At 35.6% G+C, this 17,684-nt stretch overlaps 1 protein-coding gene and 1 long non-coding RNA gene across 6 annotated transcripts in view; one reads left to right on the forward strand and one right to left on the reverse strand.

Moving 5' to 3' along the window:
• Window positions 1-15,480, forward strand: part of LOC310896258 — a 25,913-nt gene extending 10,433 nt beyond the window's left edge. Inside the window, exon 2 of the long non-coding RNA XR_014581319.1 lies at window positions 8,566-15,480. This is a non-coding gene — a long non-coding RNA (uncharacterized lncRNA). The remainder of the gene's footprint in view (window positions 1-8,565) is intronic.
• EPHA7 (EPH receptor A7) overlaps window positions 13,706-17,684 on the reverse strand; it is a 166,507-nt gene continuing 162,528 nt past the window's right edge. For all 5 annotated transcript variants that reach the window (XM_083828318.1, XM_083828313.1, XM_083828316.1 and 2 more), the window contains one exon: window positions 13,706-17,437. In XM_083828318.1, coding sequence (XP_083684444.1) covers window positions 17,224-17,437 — 214 coding nt within the window. In that variant the 3' untranslated portion in view covers window positions 13,706-17,223. The remainder of the gene's footprint in view (window positions 17,438-17,684) is intronic.

The following is a 17,684-nucleotide window of genomic DNA, read 5'->3' on the forward strand; positions in this document are numbered from 1 at the left end:
TGAAAAATAAATATACTAATAGTATCTTCTGTACATCATATAACTCCTGGGACTTACTGAACCCCAACAATCTGAATACTAATCTCTTTTGAACACAGATTTCCTATATTTTCCTCATTATTTATTTATATTTCCAAATAGCCCAGATACCACTTAGGATATAGTTTAATAATCTTGGCTCATACTGTCAAGCTATTATTGCTCTTGTAGAGAGTGTTTTTTGGCATTTATTTTGCTGTGTCAACCCACTGGAGCACTTAACAGAGGTTGGTAAATGAGAAGTATGAGATGGGAAGGAGAACAGGTGTCATGCATTTGCAAAGCTGCACTTGCTACACTGATATCTAAACATGCAATCCAAGAAAGATATTGGCATGAAAATGGCATGGAGGAATGAAAAGACAATGTATGGCACAATTGTTTTTTCTTGGCATTTTTTCACAGGTTCTGACTTCATTTTTGCCCGTTTATAGAACAGGCAGAGCTGTTCCTCCACAGAAGATTCCATGTCATCCTTAATTGGCTTCTCTGATCTTTCTGAAAAGGAGATGTGAATTATTTCTAAGATTAATAATTGTGCATCTGTTAGTGCAACAGAGAGGAAGATTTATGACTGATAAACCTACACATGTATGTGAAGAGATCAGTAGCACTGAATGAATCTAATCATGTAACACGAAAAAAAATGGGACATTCTAAGAGTCATCTGTGTCACTGTCCTTCCCTTCCCTTCCCTTCCCTTCCCTTCCCTTCCCTTCCCTTCCCTTCCCTTCCCTTCCCTTCCCTTCCCTTCCCTTCCCTTCCCTTCCCTTCCCTTCCCTTCCCTTCCCTTCCCTTCCCTTCCCTTCCCTTCCCTTCCCTTCCCTTCCCTTCCCTTCCCTTCCCTTCCCTTCCCTTCCCTTCCCTTCCCTTCCCTTCCCTTCCCTTCCCTTCCCTTCCCTTCCCTTCCCTTCCCTTCCCTTCCCTTCCCTTCCCTTCCCTTCTAGAAAGGACTGCTGAAAGAATGGTCATAAATCATGACTTCCTATAGCTGAACAGACAATTGAAAGAAAATTGCAGAGTATTTCATAAAGTTTTGAAAACATCTATCCTGGTTGGTAGAAAGATTACGTTGAGAATGACCCCATCTCTTATCACCTCCGCATTGACTGCCTTCCTTTTCTCTGATTATCCAGCAGTAGTAGTACTGGTGTTGCTACATGTACTTCTAAAATTAAAAACAGTATTGACAAATGTTTCTGAGCTTTGAGCTTTTGTTATTGTGACAACATCTGAAAACAAGAGCAAGTATGATTCCAGTCAAATTAAATGGGTAATCTCTAATTGATTGCAACAAAACTTGGAAGACAGCTTGTACCAAACAGCCCTCAGGAGACCAAAAGCAGGTTTACATTTAACTTAAGTAGCAGCTCTTCAGATTATAGAATATATTTAGTACAGATAGCATTTGCTCTATTTTCAGTTGTACTATCTAATACTGCTAATCCAAGCACAGAAAAGAAGAAGCAATGTAAGAGTATACATTTTGACAAGAATGTATGCAACAATATTTACTTTAAAAAACTGTCCTGAAGGTATATTCTCTTATATATGATAGTACAGTCTGTATACAGACAAGTATAATTATAAGCAGATAAAGTTAGCGCCAAAACACACCACTTGTGAAACAACTTCAGAGAACTTCACAGACAGCTCATACCCATGTTACTACTTGGTATAAATCTTTCCTTTCTTGCAGACAAGAGGAAAGTGCTGTAAATAAGATCAGGTTTTCTCCGAATTTTGTATGTATTAACTACCTATGTACATTGGATTAAAAATCTGAGCTCAAAGAGAAGGATCTCAAATTTCTCCTTCACATCAAAGCACAAACCACCACTAGTTGCAGCCACCAGCCTTCAATAACTTTAGATCTTTTTTAAGTCTGTAGAAATGTGAGAAAAAGCCTTTGTAAACACACCTCCAGCTTACACATGTAGTAAAGGCAATGAACCACCAAGGATAAGCATTAGGGATCTGTTTCCTTCAAGAGACCTATAGGTTTGGTGAAAAAATGATCAGTATCTCTCTTTGCACAGGAGGAAGAGCTAATTAAATTTTTCAGTCAGTGCAAGTGAAACGGTGTACATATATAATCATAGAATCATAGAACCATTAATGTTGGAAAAGACCTCCAGTATCATCTGGTCCAACGATTCCCCTACCACCAATATCACCCACTAAATGTTCCTTATGGGTTATTTTTGGACAGGAAACAGTATAAATTTAGACCCAGATGAACATGCTATGACACTAAAAGTGACTTATCTGCTTGTAGGAAACAAGTGTAATTCTGCAGAGTTGAAGAACAGACTAGCCAGCATTCTGAAACTTATTACAAATTAAATAATAATATTAAGCTAGAAATATCTGTCAAATGTGAAAATGGTAAACCCACTGATGACACCAATAAAAAAAAAGAGACAATAAGTTAACTAAAACTATTTTTCTCCCAGTAATACACAGTGAAGCTTTTCAGTAAAGATTGATCTTTATCTCCTTTTCACAACACAAGGATTTTTTTATTTTTTATGCCAGCATTGCTGATACCTTGTACCAAGGTTTGATAAAGGCTTAACTACTCTGTGCATTGGTTTTTTGACCCTTGGTACAGCCCTGCTTTTAACTTATAACCACAGTTTTCACAGCAGTGTATCTGTTTTCTTGTGTTTGGGCGAAAATCTTGATGAGCGCAAAGTTTCATCACTTCTCCCTGATGATCTGTCTTTTTTCAAAATTTAAGTTATAATGCTTCACACGTTGTCCCTGGCAGGACATTTTCTGAGCAAAATGTCAAGATTTGCAATATGAAAACAGTTTCCCACCTATTGAAATTTCAGTGGTGAAGACATGAAAAATATTTCACTTGTCACAAAAATCATATGAGAGATTCTCTCTGACAGTGGTGGGTTCAGATGTGTAAGCATGTGAGTAAGTGTTGCTGACCTTGGATACCTTACTCAGGGACTTAAAGGTCAACATGGGTTTATGAGCTACATGGAGTAGATGACACCTACCAACATAACTATAATGACTTTCTTCTTAGTGACTTATTTCTTAGTGTATACTTACAATTTGTATTCTCCTTCATTTATTATTTTTTTTTCAGGGCCCTATCACTGCCCATCTTTACGGAAAGGGAAGCAGTGTGTCTCTCTGGTTCTCATTTAGGAGTAGTTAATAATTTTGTTCTTCCCCATGTCATTCTGTCAAATGAGCCATTTAAAATGACGTGCAGAAGCTTGAAGTTAGAAGTGCTCTAAATTATGTATTTTCAGTGACACTGCTCTGCACAGCTGTGTGAGAGACATAAGCTTGATTTCACTTCCCAATCTCATATTTCCGCCCATTTAAACAGAAAAACCCATGAATAGTAACTAGCAATTAATAATCCTCTCTAACTTGTTGTCTCCCTCAATCTCTGAGAGAGAGATTGTTTCCCTCATCAACACAATAGAAATATTAAAGAAACAACAATACAGTTGTAGGCAGTATTATCTTTTCTGTGGTATTCCTTAATAGCAAGTTATTGCTTGAAGTCTAAGAAAAATTTCTGACCATTAAACAAGCTAATGTGTCCTCGTTGACACCTCCCACCCCCACCCAATGTTAGGACCATTGAGTTTGATGAGTCATTATAGCACTATTATAATGCTACTTTTTTATTAATTATTTTTTTTTATTTCCCCCCCCAAAAAAACAGATTTTCTAGGCCATTTATTAGAGTGAGAGGCCAGGTGTTGCTCTGTCTCATTGATTTGTCCATTTTTAAGTTCTTAAGTTCTTAAGTGTTAGATATTGGTCCTCAGCATCAGTGGCAGTTGTATCTTGCAACTAGGTCATCGTGGGAGAAGCATTATTTCAGAATATAAAATAGACCCAAAATAGAGTCAACTTCCTCTCCCTCTGGAATAATAAGATCAAACCTGCAAATACATCACTGTCTGCCCTGCTTTTCTGACGACTACCAAATCCAAAAGAAAGTTTGCATCTGCATTGCTACTTCACTATGAAATTGTTTGTGAAATTGAATGATTTCAATGATATCTTCATAAATAGATGTAAATACATTTGAACATTGTAAGGCTGTTATCTTTTTAAAGAAAAAACAAAACCTCTGTTTTGCATATATAGAGTGCTATATATTGTTTTTATATATATAAATATATATTCATGTGTATACAAATCATAGCATGCAGGTTTGTATTATCATCAGACTCACTCTTATCACATTGCCTGCTCCAAAACTGATTTTTCAATAGATTTCTCTGATGAATATTTGAGCCATTTACTAGTGAGATTCTGCACTTGTACAGCAATTTCCCAATGCACAGTGAATTGCAAGTTTTGCAAGTTTCACAATTTAATAAAAGCATCATGGAACTGCAGAAAATATTTCATTCATGAAAAAGATTCATTTTCAAGTACTATATCATGCCCACAATATGTTACCTTTTTCTGCAAATGGTGATTTGAATATGAAAATGCAACATGCTATAATATTTTGAACAATTCTGATTGTGAAGTGTATGAGTTGATATATAATCCTAAATTTAGCAATAATATATAGTCTTGGCACAAAAACTGGCTGGGAAAAAAAAAAAAAGTACCTCTAAGAATATTTATCACTTCTGTCTTGTTTTTCATTACAAGGTCTCAAAATGCTTTATAAACATTGATTAAAAAGTAAACCGAAGATTAAAGGGTATCTCTATAATAAAATAGTGTTTCCATGGAAGAGCTGAAAATAGAATTCAGGAGTTTGGATGAGAAGACAATATGCAAAATTTTCATAATGAAATAAAAAATGTCTTAAAAAACGTGGAGATTGTTTGTTATAGATTCATAACTAGATCCACACTAGTGATAAGAACATTTATATATTAGTGGGAACAAAATTTATCCTTCTGACGGAAGTATTCAAATGACATTTAGGACTCTTTTCCAGTAATAATACCTATTTGTGGGTGAACATAGATCTTTGAAATTTGTTTACACATAAAAGAACAAGTGAAAATTTATGATTTTATCTACACGTGTCTGTGTATACAAACATTTATATTTATATATGTATACAACCAATAAAATCATGTTATTAAAGTTAAATGTTGAAAGAAAACGGTACTGAAAGACAACGACAGTTTTCAAACAAAACTACACAAAATCAAAACAGCAAATTTAGTTCAGTCCTGAACAGTGACAGAAAAGACTAAGGTGCATTATTTCATCTGAAAATTTATTTCAGTTTTCAGATATGTGAGCAGTTGTAATATCTATGATTTCTTTTTAGAAACAGCATTATTTCAGCAAGTAATGGACAAAATTAAAACAATGAGATATATTTAGGACATATATATATATTTTTTTATATACTGACAGCAACAAAATCCATTGAAAACTCTTGTGAACTTAAAACTAAAGTAGAAACAGCATTTCACAAGCTTCATGATTTTTATTTATTTTTATTTTTTTCCTGCAGATTTATTTGGCTGTATTATATCTGGCACCAGCTGGTAAACAACTAACAACATAGCACAGTGGTGACCACATGATGCTGTCTCTGTTCTCACTGTGTGCAGGACAAAGATTCCTATTTTAGGTACCCCTAACAATTTGTTTTAGTGGTGGAAAAAATCTACTAATCTTGTCACACTGATGAGAATGAAAATAATATACATCAAGAAATGTTTCTGTTATGTTAGTTTTGGAAAATTATCTGTGAAGTAAAATGTGCAAAACAGACGTCTCGGTGATTGTATGAGCTTATCTCATCGAGGCCTCCCAGAGTCAGCTCAACACCCAAGTGTCAATGGCCTTGGCTGCAGATACTAGGCAAGGATTTCAGTGTGTTACATTGCAAGCTCCCTTACACCTTGTCATTTCTATCTTTCACACATTTTGCTTGTTTCATATCTGAGTAAAATTTCAACTTCCCAGGCAACTGCCTGTTGCTGCTGGAATACGGCTGGTACCTTAACTCTGATCCCACCAAAGTCAATGAAAATATTCCCATGGAATCCAGATCCAGATCCCATCAGAATCTGGATCAAAGCTTTTGTGTGGAGCAAAGCTCATTCTGTAATGATCCCAGTAAATTTATCTGGCATACTTTCGGCTAAGAAGCAAGCTCAAAATCAAATTCCTGCTTGCCAGTCCCAAACAGCTCAACACAAGCCATTTCTGACCTACATGCAGAATTCAGAAAAAGCCAGTAACATTACTTTACTTGAATAAGAGAATTAACAGATGATATTTTTTTTTCTTCTTTGCTGCCGTCTGCAAGTCTTTGTCTATTTAATCATCCACTTATTACTTGAGGTTATTTGATAATATCCAGAAGGAATGGCTGGTATGAGTTTCAAAGGTCTCAGGTGAGTTTTGCTCTACAGGTGTCAGGAAAAATATACATATATATACACATATATATTTATACACATATATAAATATATTTTGTGACAGCCCTTCCAATTTCCAAGAACAAGGAAGTAACTTTCTTCATAAGAAATTATTGCTCATTCTACAATTCACCATTTCTTGCATTCATGTGGGTGGAATTCATCTCATCTAAGTTTTAGCCATATAAAAACTTAGCCATGTCACCTGGTGTTTCTCCATAGCCATAAGAATAGTTTTAAATGGTTTTAAAATAGGTAGATGGAATGAATTACCTTCTAATGACCCTCATCCTTCTACATTATTTATACTGTCTAAATAATTAAATTAGACTACACATATAGATTCTCTGTACCACTATTTTTTTTCTTAAAACCAGAAGACTTAAACTAAAGACAAACTTCAATAAATCTGTGATTGCATGTTATGTAAATGACTAAAAACAAACTTATACATAGAATATATAATGCTTAAATGCATGTAGATAGGCACATATGCATAAATACATATAGACATAGTTTTGAATACATATACATGTATAAACACATACTACACCCATGCCTCCTGTGTCTTTATATGTTTGATCATGTTTTTCTGAAGATTTTTCTATAGCCAGTAATTCTGTTTCTCTAAATCTCAGCAACAATCCTATACACCTCTCTTTGTGGCCTCCTAAGTATCTCAGAAACTTACAAGAATGATTAAGAAATTAATGTGGTCAATCTGAACATGTTTTCTTTTCTAGTTTGTTTTCCTCTTAAAAGGAAAAGAAAAAAAATATATTTAACTCACTTCAACCAGTTGTTTATTTGAGTAAAAAAAAAATGGAAAGTTTTCCTTTCAAAATTCTAATATTCTGTACATTTAACAAATATAATTTGCTTCTTTTTCCAGTTATGTTAACAGAATAAAGCTGTCAGTAGATTAATTTTGATGACACCCGTGTTCTTATACAGCCATAATAAGATCTTAAAGTTCATCTCTTGTTAAGGAAATTTTCATGACAGTGAAAGAAACAGCTCATTAGTAAGATGATAAAGAGGGACAGTAAATGCACTGTAAAATAGCAGTCATGCTTACTTTCAAATTGGTGTTAATTTCGTACCAGAGAAAATGAGTCTATTAAAAGTGATTTTATGCAGTGGTTTTTCATTTTCAGTTTTATATTTGATTTAGATTGGAATCTGAGTTGCCAAAGTGTTGCTGAGACACTGCAGCTTAAAATTTCCTGTAAACGTATTTAAACTCAAAAAACATTGCGATTTTTTTTTTGGCTTGCATTTTTCCTCCAGATAAATAGAAACCTTAAACAAGATTGTTATCATTACCAGTAATTGTTAACAATAACATTGTTAATACTAATTAACAAAATGCTTCTACGCCAAGGAAAAAATAGGCATAGCTAAAAATACAGGCGAGGTGCTTGTAAGGAACCTGATCAAACAAGCTTAATTATGACCCCCAGATAAAGGGACTGCCATTAAGCCTTTAAATTATCACAGATAAGAGAGACTCTCAGTCACTGTCTGATAATAAATCACAGCTACCAACAGCAAGGAAATCAGAGCTTGAACTGCTAATCCTTTTGAGGTTTGTGATGAGCACCAGTCCCCCTACTGTTTTGCATCTATTTATATTGCACTCAGAACCCCCAAATGCCCTCTGCTTATCAGCAGCTCTCAATAATTTATGCCTATTGGTGTGTCACCTTACAGCAGAGGCTGTTATCGGGAAAGAGAAGTTTTAGGAAATCTGATCCCTTGAAAAACCTAATCCTCTAGAGATTACTGCACATGAACAAGTTTTCTGCTATGATTTACCTTTGTTTATTGGTAGCAGAGATTAGCACTTCATGATTGCCATTTAAAACAACTATTTAGTTTAGGAGCAAAATTAATGACTGAATGTGCAGGATTTTCACATCTGAAGCTGTCCTGAGTCTAGCAGTCAAAAGGCAAGATAGTCATTTATATTTATATGTTGTCTCTTAAAAAGACTGGTAAATATTTCTACTGCCACGACAGGCTGATGTGAAATGCCCATTGCCCATCCAGAAAAGAACCTACCTTTCTGTATAGTTTTAATCATGTGAATGATCACTGTAACTTTGATGGGATATTCTTGTTCTTATAGGTGGACTTCAGTGGCCCTGCATTGGTCCCTGCATTGACATGCTCTTGGTTTCATTTGACATGGTGTCCCACAGAATTCTCCTGGAGAAGCTGGCAGCCCATGATTTGGACAGGTACACTCTGCTGGGTTAAAAAATTGCTGGATGGCTGGGCCAAGAGAGTAGAGGTGAATGGAATGAAATACAGCTGGCGACAGGTCACGAGTGGTGTTCCCCAGGGGTTGGGGCTGGGGCCCATCCTCTTTAATATCTTTATGGATGATTTGGGTGAGGGAATTGTGTGCACCCTCAATAAGTTTGCAGATGACACCAAGCTGGGGGGAAGTGTTGATCTGCTGGAGGGTAGGAAGGCCCTGCAGAGGGACCTGGACAGGATGGGTCGATGGGCAGAGGCCATTGGGATGAGGTTGTACATGACTAAGTTCTGGGTCCTGCACTTTGGCCACAACAATCCTATGCAGCGCTACAGGCTTGAGGGAGAGTGGCTGGAAAGCTGTGCAGAGGAAAAGGATTTGGGGGTGTTGGTCAATGCTTGACTGAACATGAGCTGTCAGTGTGCCCAGGTGGCAAAAGAAGGCCAACAGAATCCTGGCTTGTATCAGGAATAGTGTAGCCAGCAGGACCAGGGAGGTGATTGTCCCCCTGTACTTAGCCCTGGTGAGGCCGCACCTCGAGTACTGTGTTCAGTTTTGGGCCCATCACTACAAGGACGAGGCCATGGAGCGTGTCCAGAGAAGGACCACAAAGGTTGAAGCTGGTGAAGGATCTGGAACACAAGTCATACGAGGAACGGCTGAGGGAACTGGGGTTGTTTAGTCTGGGGAAGAGGAGTCTCAGGGGAGACCTTATTGCTCTCGACAAGTACCTAAAAGGAAGTGGTGTGAAGCTGGGTTTTGGCCTCTTCTCGCAGATAACTGTTGATAGGACCAGAGGGAATGACCTCAATTTGCAGCAGGGGTTGTTTAAGTTGGAAATTCTGAGAAATTTCTTCTCAGAGAGAGTGGTTAGGCATTGGAACAGGTTGCCCAGGGAGCTGGTGGAGTCACTGTCCCTGGGGATGTTTAAGGAAAGGTCAGACATGGTGCTTAGGGACATGTTTAAGTGGGTGATATTGGTGATGATCTTGAAGGTCTTTTCCAACCTTAATGATTCTATGATTCAGCCATGATGGGTACTTCCTATGCTCAACCGGTTACTGCTAAGAAGGGATGTGTGCTCTGGAATTTTATTAACAAAGCTCTTTCCTAGCTTAATGCCATTGAACTGCTAAGAAATCTTATCTTTTAGAATTTGATAGGATTATTTGGTTGGTAATTAAAGGTCTTGCTTCTCAGTGCTACCAAATATTCCTAAATGAATAACTATTAAACCCATCAAATTCAGTTATGCCTATTAGTGTAGCATAATGAAAGCTTGAACTGTAGGAACGTAATGCTGCTGAAAATAGGTGGACTAAACACAACTGCTAAGAGTTTCAAATTTCTTTTTTCTTGTTGTACTCAGGTTCAATAGTCAGGCTGGATGAGATCACATTAAGTGACATGACTGATTACTAATTAGCCAAGATTTCTGGTGGTAGCTGATGGTGGCAGCTATTGAGATGCAGTGCTATGAGTCAGAGAGATAGGAAGAGGTAAAAAATTAAGTTGACCTTGAGATTTCATTACATTCGATGTCACGTAATAAAACGTGATATTTTTATTCCTGCTTACATTCGCCTTCCCAAATCCATTCCTACTGACAATCAAGATTAATAATAATAATAATAATAATAATAATAATAATAATAATAATAATAAAAGAAAAGAAAAATATGAGTTTCAAAACTTGTTTTCTCCCTTGGGAATGCTACAGTATAAAAATGTGCAGGAGGACAGCTTTAGTGGGGAAGGAAGTAGAAGTAGTGTCCCCTATTTTCAAAAGTAACAGAAGGATGATTTTATTACATTAAAGCATGTACTTATATATAACAGCATATATATACTTAAACTGTAAATTTTGAGTAGACATTACAAAACACTACATTATGATTTTTTTTTTCAGAAAGAAATATGCCTCATATATTTTTTACAGATTAGTTGGATTATTCTTGGCAATATAAATAATTTACAGTAAGAAAATTATTGTCATTAAACTATCTAAAGAAACTTCTGGTGGATCTGTTTACTGGGATACAATTTTGAAACATTTTTCTGGAAATAGGTATATCAACAGTGGACTACAGCAGTGTTTGCCAACACTGCATCTTCTTTTAAAGTTTCACATAACATGTAACCAACTTTTGTATTCATTAGAAAACCTGCCTCAAAATTGTCCATCTCAATTTGTTTTCCTTGATATTCCATCTTTGAAGAGAATTTCTGTCCACTGGTTAAAAGTTCATTTCCAATTTTAAAATGGAGAGACTGCCCTAGGTATTCAGGAAAATGCAGAGGTACATCACAAACATAACTATGTATGCATTTCTAAGAAAAAGGAGAGCTTGAGCATACACTAAAATAAATCAAGGCCCTAAATATCAAAGGAAAGAAATTGGCTTAGGCTGCTTCTTTTATTCTAAATAGTTCCTTTTTATATTTCCTCAGTTTGGAATAAACTGAGAATCCCTGTATTTCAGGGGCTTGGAAAAATCAGTATTTATATATATTAAAAACAAACAAACAAAAAAGTTAGATTCCAATAACGGGTTTCAAGCTGAGTTCCCAAATTTTTGGAAATGTTGGTGCAAAAGTGTACAACAGGAAAAGTTTTGCTTTTATGGAACTAGGGAAGATTATTCTTATTTATTTATTTTTTTTCCTTTAAAGAATCAATAAATTCTTACTTCCTGTACTGTAGGGTACTGTAGGATTAGAACAAAAGATTGAACCAAGACCATCTTTCAATAATGTAACTATTGTTTATATTTAAATTGAAAGTAAATTGATACAAAAATCTTAAATAAACCAATGAAGAAATGCAAGAAAAAGTCCAAGTGAAGGCAAAAGAAGGGTTAGAAGCTGTAGCAAAAAAGACTGTGGATGTCTAGTCTTTGAAACTAGACTACAGGAAAAGGAAAGAGCTGGAATGGGCAAGTGAGATGTGCTGGCAACGAGAAGCAAGCTTTCCTAAATGTTGCAAACACAAAATGACAGAACTGGTAAAAAGTTAATAATAAATAATAATAATAATAATAATAATAATGTTAAAATTATTATTTTGATTTTTTTGTCCAAGTTTAAAATAGCAGCTTGTCTATGAGTTCCTTCCTTCGTGTCACTGAACATGTTATATCTTCTAGAAATATCTTTATTGTATTGTTGTTTGTCATCAGTGCATAACAATTCACTTTCCTTGATATTTCGGCATTTTATGTAACAAAGACTGTACCTGCCCAGTACATACCAGGAAAGATTAGCTGACCTGGGATTTGTTATGAATTTTCCTTTAATCCCAGATTTCTGCTTCTTTATTTTATTACTGCCTGCCACTGTTACTCAATTAATATTGGTCAATAAAAAAGCAGAACCCACTAAAGTTAACATCAACTATGCAACAAACAATGCTGAAGCAGTGGAGACTGGACCAACATACGACTAATAAATTGAAACAGTAAGAACTTAATTATATATGTAGGAACTAGCCTGTGTCAGTATAGATACTTAGATATAGATATAGCAGTCATTCAGCTTTTGTTCATTTTTAAAATGTTGTATGGCAGTTTGATTTGCTAGTTTTTGGAGTCTCTTAATTTTGGGCTTATTAGCTCCCAAAGTTCTACTCCTTCAAACAGAGGAAGATTTATAAGCATCTGCACTATAACAGATATTTATAACATGTTCCCTCAGAACATCAAATAAATCCTCTGGCAGCTTGTTCTCTTTTGTCACCATCCTCTCAAGTGTATCTATAGCATTTGAAATAATTACTTTTGTAAGTACAAAAAATTAAACCCAGTACTACATATTTCTGTATTATTTAAGGGAGAACAAAGAGAGAGGTTTCTAAAAACAAACAAGTAAATAAATAAAATCTTCATTTATTCTCTCAAATATACAAGATATAATTCAGCTTGAGAAACACTAAATGTCAATCACCACCCACCTATTTCCCCCACTTCATAAGATTTCTAATATGGTATGAATACTAATAACTCATACGGTCTACTCACCCGTCTAGAGCTACGTACTTTCAGTATTCATATAAGGTTAAACATAATTGTGATGTAGACACAGAATTGGTTTTGGAGAATTATGATGACATTTCAGTGAAGATGAAATGAATGAATGAATGAAGATGTGGGACAAACAAGTGATTCCTTTTTACACAGACAGGTTTAACCAATTTCCTGAGTTAGGGTTCAAATAATTCTCATTGCTTTCACGAGTGTTGTAACACAGATCCCAGTTTAGACCTGCAATGACACAGAAGTGGCTAAATGCAATTTTAGGTGCTTACCCTGGCAGGGTAGTTCACCAAAGTATACTCAGTTGTTGCCTAATCCTGAAAGTTCAATATTTACTGGGATAGAGAGGAAGAGAGGGACTGACATCTCAGTGCACCAAGTTGGACATATGCATCAGATGCTAGAATTCACTGCAGGGAATAGTGCCAAAAACAAGAGGAACAGCTGCAGTAGGACAGATGCTGAGAGTCTCACCTCGCAAAACCCTACAGTCTCAGAAGTAGGGCAGTGCTGAAAAATATACCTATATCAGGGAATCATCCACTTGTTTTGTTTCCCCCTTCTGGCTGTTTCTCTATTTCGCTTAGTCTGTTTCCTGCTTAGTATGCTACAGTTGGAGGATGTTTTTGCTAAACATCCAGCTGTCCTCTTTAAATGCAGAGAGAGAGGTGCCCAACATGGATTTACAGCTTTTGAGGAGAGGCAGGACATCTAAGAGGCTAAAGTCCATTCCTACATGCATTTCATGGATCTAGCCCTTAGTAATTTTTCATTGTGAATGTTGTATAACCACTCTGTCATAACCAGTATGCAATGAGAAGGTCTACATTCTACTTTTAAGGTTTCCAATTAATAAAACATAAAGGAAAATAGCTTGAAGGTCTCTCTCCTCCTTCCTGAAAAATACAATCATAAATTATAGCACTTAAGTGTACGCAAAGCTTCTTAGATTCTGAAGCATGAATTAAAACAAAGAATTTAAACAAAAGTACTTTTATTAGTAGTAAAGGGAAATATGATATCTAAGAACTGTCAGATGAGAAAGTTTGATACAAAATGATTTTAAAAAGTTAAACCAAAAGCTGCCTGTAAGGAACTGCAAAATGATTTAACAATTTTAAATGCCATTGGCAATAAAGTGGTGATGAAATTTGATAAAGCACAAAGAAATGCACAAGGGAAAAAGTAAGTCTAACTATACATACACAGACAGGGACTCCAAATTCACTATTGTTCAAGAAGAAAAAAATACATGAACTGATATCAGCTCTCTGAAAACACCAAGTCAAGCACTCAGCATCAAGTAAAATTGTGAAACAGGATATCTGGATGATTAAGAAAGAAGTAAACAAAATAGAAACATATATATATATATCACCATATAAATACACTGTATCGCTATATCACTGTATAAATACATCATACACTCTTATGTTGAATAATTCATGCAGCCCTGGTCATTCTATTTCAGAAGAAAGAAGGGCAAAACAGACGGGGAAAGAGAGACAGAAGGAGAAAGTAAATTCACCAGATCTAGGACAAATTCAGACTATTAAATGTAGTGCACCACCTGATTTAGGAAGCATTTGAACTGTACATACCGGATAAAAGAGCCCTGAAGGTGCTTTGAAGTTGACTGTTGATGGTGTCCTTAATCTTTAGGGGACAGTGCAGGCCTTTCAACAACAGGTCTGGACCTCTACACCTGCCAGGCACACTGGGCTATATGGACTTTGGGGTTGAGTTAGTGCAGCTATTCTTACTTTATGCACAACCAAATATCTTGGAAAAGCTGATAGATAACAATAGGAAAGGATTTGCAGGAAAAAACTTAGGCTAAGTTAAAAAAAAAAAAATAGTCATGCTTTCCTTTACTTTCAGTATACATTATAATATAGCTACTGAAATAGCTGGTACTAAATCCCTTCCCAAACTTTGTGTCCAGCTCAGTGTCTGAATTCAGAAGGCATGTCAAACTGCAGTTTTCCAGAGGTTACGTCACCTTTTCCAATTGAAATGATAGGGAATGATAGGGTGGTATTTTATTTATTTATTTATTTATTCATTTATTTATTTATTGTAGCAGAAGCAGGGAATATGTCACACAGTGGAATCTTCTCTCAGTGCCAGCACACAGGTACACATAACTTCCATATCTGCTACCATGCCAGAATCAGGGGGAAAACTAAGCAAAATCCAGAGCTTGGATGAATATTATTAATAGAAATAATCACTATGTTTTGATATTGCTTTATGCTGAATATATTATTGAAAAAAGTTGTATGTAACTGGTATGAAAATATGTAAAAATGATATGTAAAAATATGTTATTACTTTATTACAGAGAGATACTATGTCTTATGACACTTTTTTTTTGTTTCTGGTTTTGTTTGTTTGTTTGTTTTTAATGGTACATGGAACGTTATAAACCTTTGAGCTACTTTTGATTGAAGGAGAGAGGAACTTATGTGGGGTAGATTTTGTAAGCTTACCCAATGGCTATATGATTTAAATCCAATATTACTTCAATAATGGAGGAGAGACATAACTGATGCAGGCCTGATTCTTCAAGCACTGCTATGTATTGTTAACTCTCTATATCTGTTGTGTCCTTTAATAGCTGAAATCCCTACATTAACAGAATAGGTCCTGTCAAACTCATTGCTAAAATGATACCCTGAGGTGACAATAGTTTAATTAACTTAAGCAAAGTTCAAATTGCAGGCAATAAAAAAAAAAAAAAAAAAACAAACGTGCTTGGCAATTGCTGCTATCTGAGAATCCAGTAAGTCACCAGTTACCAAAATCTTCAAGCAAATGATGGGCAAACCCAAACAGTTAAGGATTACTACTAATTTTTCAGGTATGATTTTCAGCAATTGTCTCCTGCTCACCTAGATGAATTATTTGAATTCTATCTAGAGTTGCCAAGATGGACTTAAATGAGGCCATTGTCTCCAATAGATAATGTTTATATCATTCCATCCATTGCTAAAAGAGACTAAATCCATCTATCATGTTGATAAGGTGTTGCAACAACCAAAATATCCATTACTGTCTTCTAAAATTTATAAGAAAAAACACAAGTGGCAAGTATCTATAGTACCCTAAACATCAAAATTTTGAAGTCAGAAGTACAAAGCAAAGTGTCTATATATGCCAGAGTAGTAGAGTACTCCATTACGAGGAGTAGTCTCTCAGCTATCATGCCAGTATATCTACTACACTATAACTATGACTAAAAACAGTTTCATTAGTTACAGAAACATCTGAGGCTTTCCAGTATGCTTTCTGACAAACCTTCCCAGGCAAAATGGAAGAGCTGTGATGAGGGTTTAAATGGAGACATACTCTGTAGCACAAAAAAAAAAAAAAAAAAAAAGTTATTTCCTGTAAGCAGATATCTAATTAATAATTCTTCAAGAAGTTGGCAATATGCCTTTTCTCAGGGAGACATAGAAACTGGTTTTGCTCTTTGCAGCCTGATCAGTAGAGATGCCTGATATCACAACAGCAGAGGAGAAGGAGGTGAGGAAGAGATTAGACTGGCCATTTTGCAGCTTTCTTATTCCTGAAGAACTGTTAACTTGGAAATCAGGGCAGTTTAAAACATCAGACATTCTGAAAATGCCAATTTTCCAGTTTACTTTGAAAAAGTGTTGCTCTTTTTTGGAGAAAAAAGAGCCAATTCAGCATAATTAAAATTATTCCCAATGTTATATTTTTTCATTGAAAGTTATAATTTATTTTTTTATTTTCAATGAGCATTTCCCTTCCTTACCTTTTTTTTTTTTTAATACTGAAACAATTATTTTCAGCTCTAAGAAAAATGTCTCTGATATTTTTCTTCTATGTTCCTATTTCACTGTAAATGTTATGATTTCTGCTTCTTTCTGATCTAGAATGAAGGACATTTCAAAATGTCCTGGATTGGTTAAATTATTAAAATCTGCTTCTGTGCAAGACCTATTTGTAAGTAGTGGCAAAGACTCCCATTGATTTTTCTGAATGAAAAAGACTAACTCTGCCACTTGCATCATCAGTAGAAGTAAATCTATATCATCCTGACTTAAACTTCTTCCCCAGCAGTACCTTTGGAAATGTTTGATTTAGCTGCTTCTCCTTCTCCTTTGCTCTTCTGTATGGGAATTTTGTGTATAAGAGGGGAGCTAAAAAGATGGGGAAGCAGGGTTATATTAGTGTGAGGAGCTTCCAGGGTAGGCTTCCAGGGCAGCTTTGCCGGCTCTTCTCTCCCTAGCAGCATCGCCATGTCCTGCTTCGCCATCCTGAAATCATCATGCTCTTCAGATGTAGTCTTTCATTCTTGGCATTAGTCATAATCATCAGTTTGTCAGGTGTGTGTTCTGGCCTCTCCCATACATCTCTGTTTACTCTTCCTCCTGTTGCCAGTCTGTTCCTCCCTTCTTCTCCATTCCTTTCCATGCTTCTTTTCTACATTTCCATCCTCTAATCCCAACTATAGTTCTTATGTGCTTTAAAAAAATGCCTCATAGCGTTCACTGTGCCTCCAAACCAATCTCATGATTTTATGGTTATAACTCTTGTTTTTGTTATAACTCTTGTTTTGCTTCCCCTTTCTGCTTCCTTTGTCTCCTGCCATTATGTCATTTCTATTCAGGCTGTCATCTCTTCTGGAAAGGGATTTTTCTTGTTCTCTGTTTTGCAAAGCACCTGGTATGTTTTTGATTCTGTCAAACAAACAATAACAACAGATATAAAATTGGCAGTGCAGCAGAATCCTGATATCAGGAAGTAATAGAGGCAAATTATACTATCATTGTCATCTTGATGTATATACCACCACTTGACAAAAATAATCGTTGACTCACTAGGTAAATATAAATAAACCCCAAAATTCCCAAGCAAACAACTCTACCATGAAGGAAATGTAGTTATGTTTCACATTTTTCTTAATGAGCCATAAGGTTATAATTG

The sequence above is a fragment of the Anser anser genome (assembly GCF_964211835.1).
Source record: "Anser anser genome assembly, chromosome: 3".
Taxonomy (NCBI): domain Eukaryota; kingdom Metazoa; phylum Chordata; class Aves; order Anseriformes; family Anatidae; genus Anser; species Anser anser.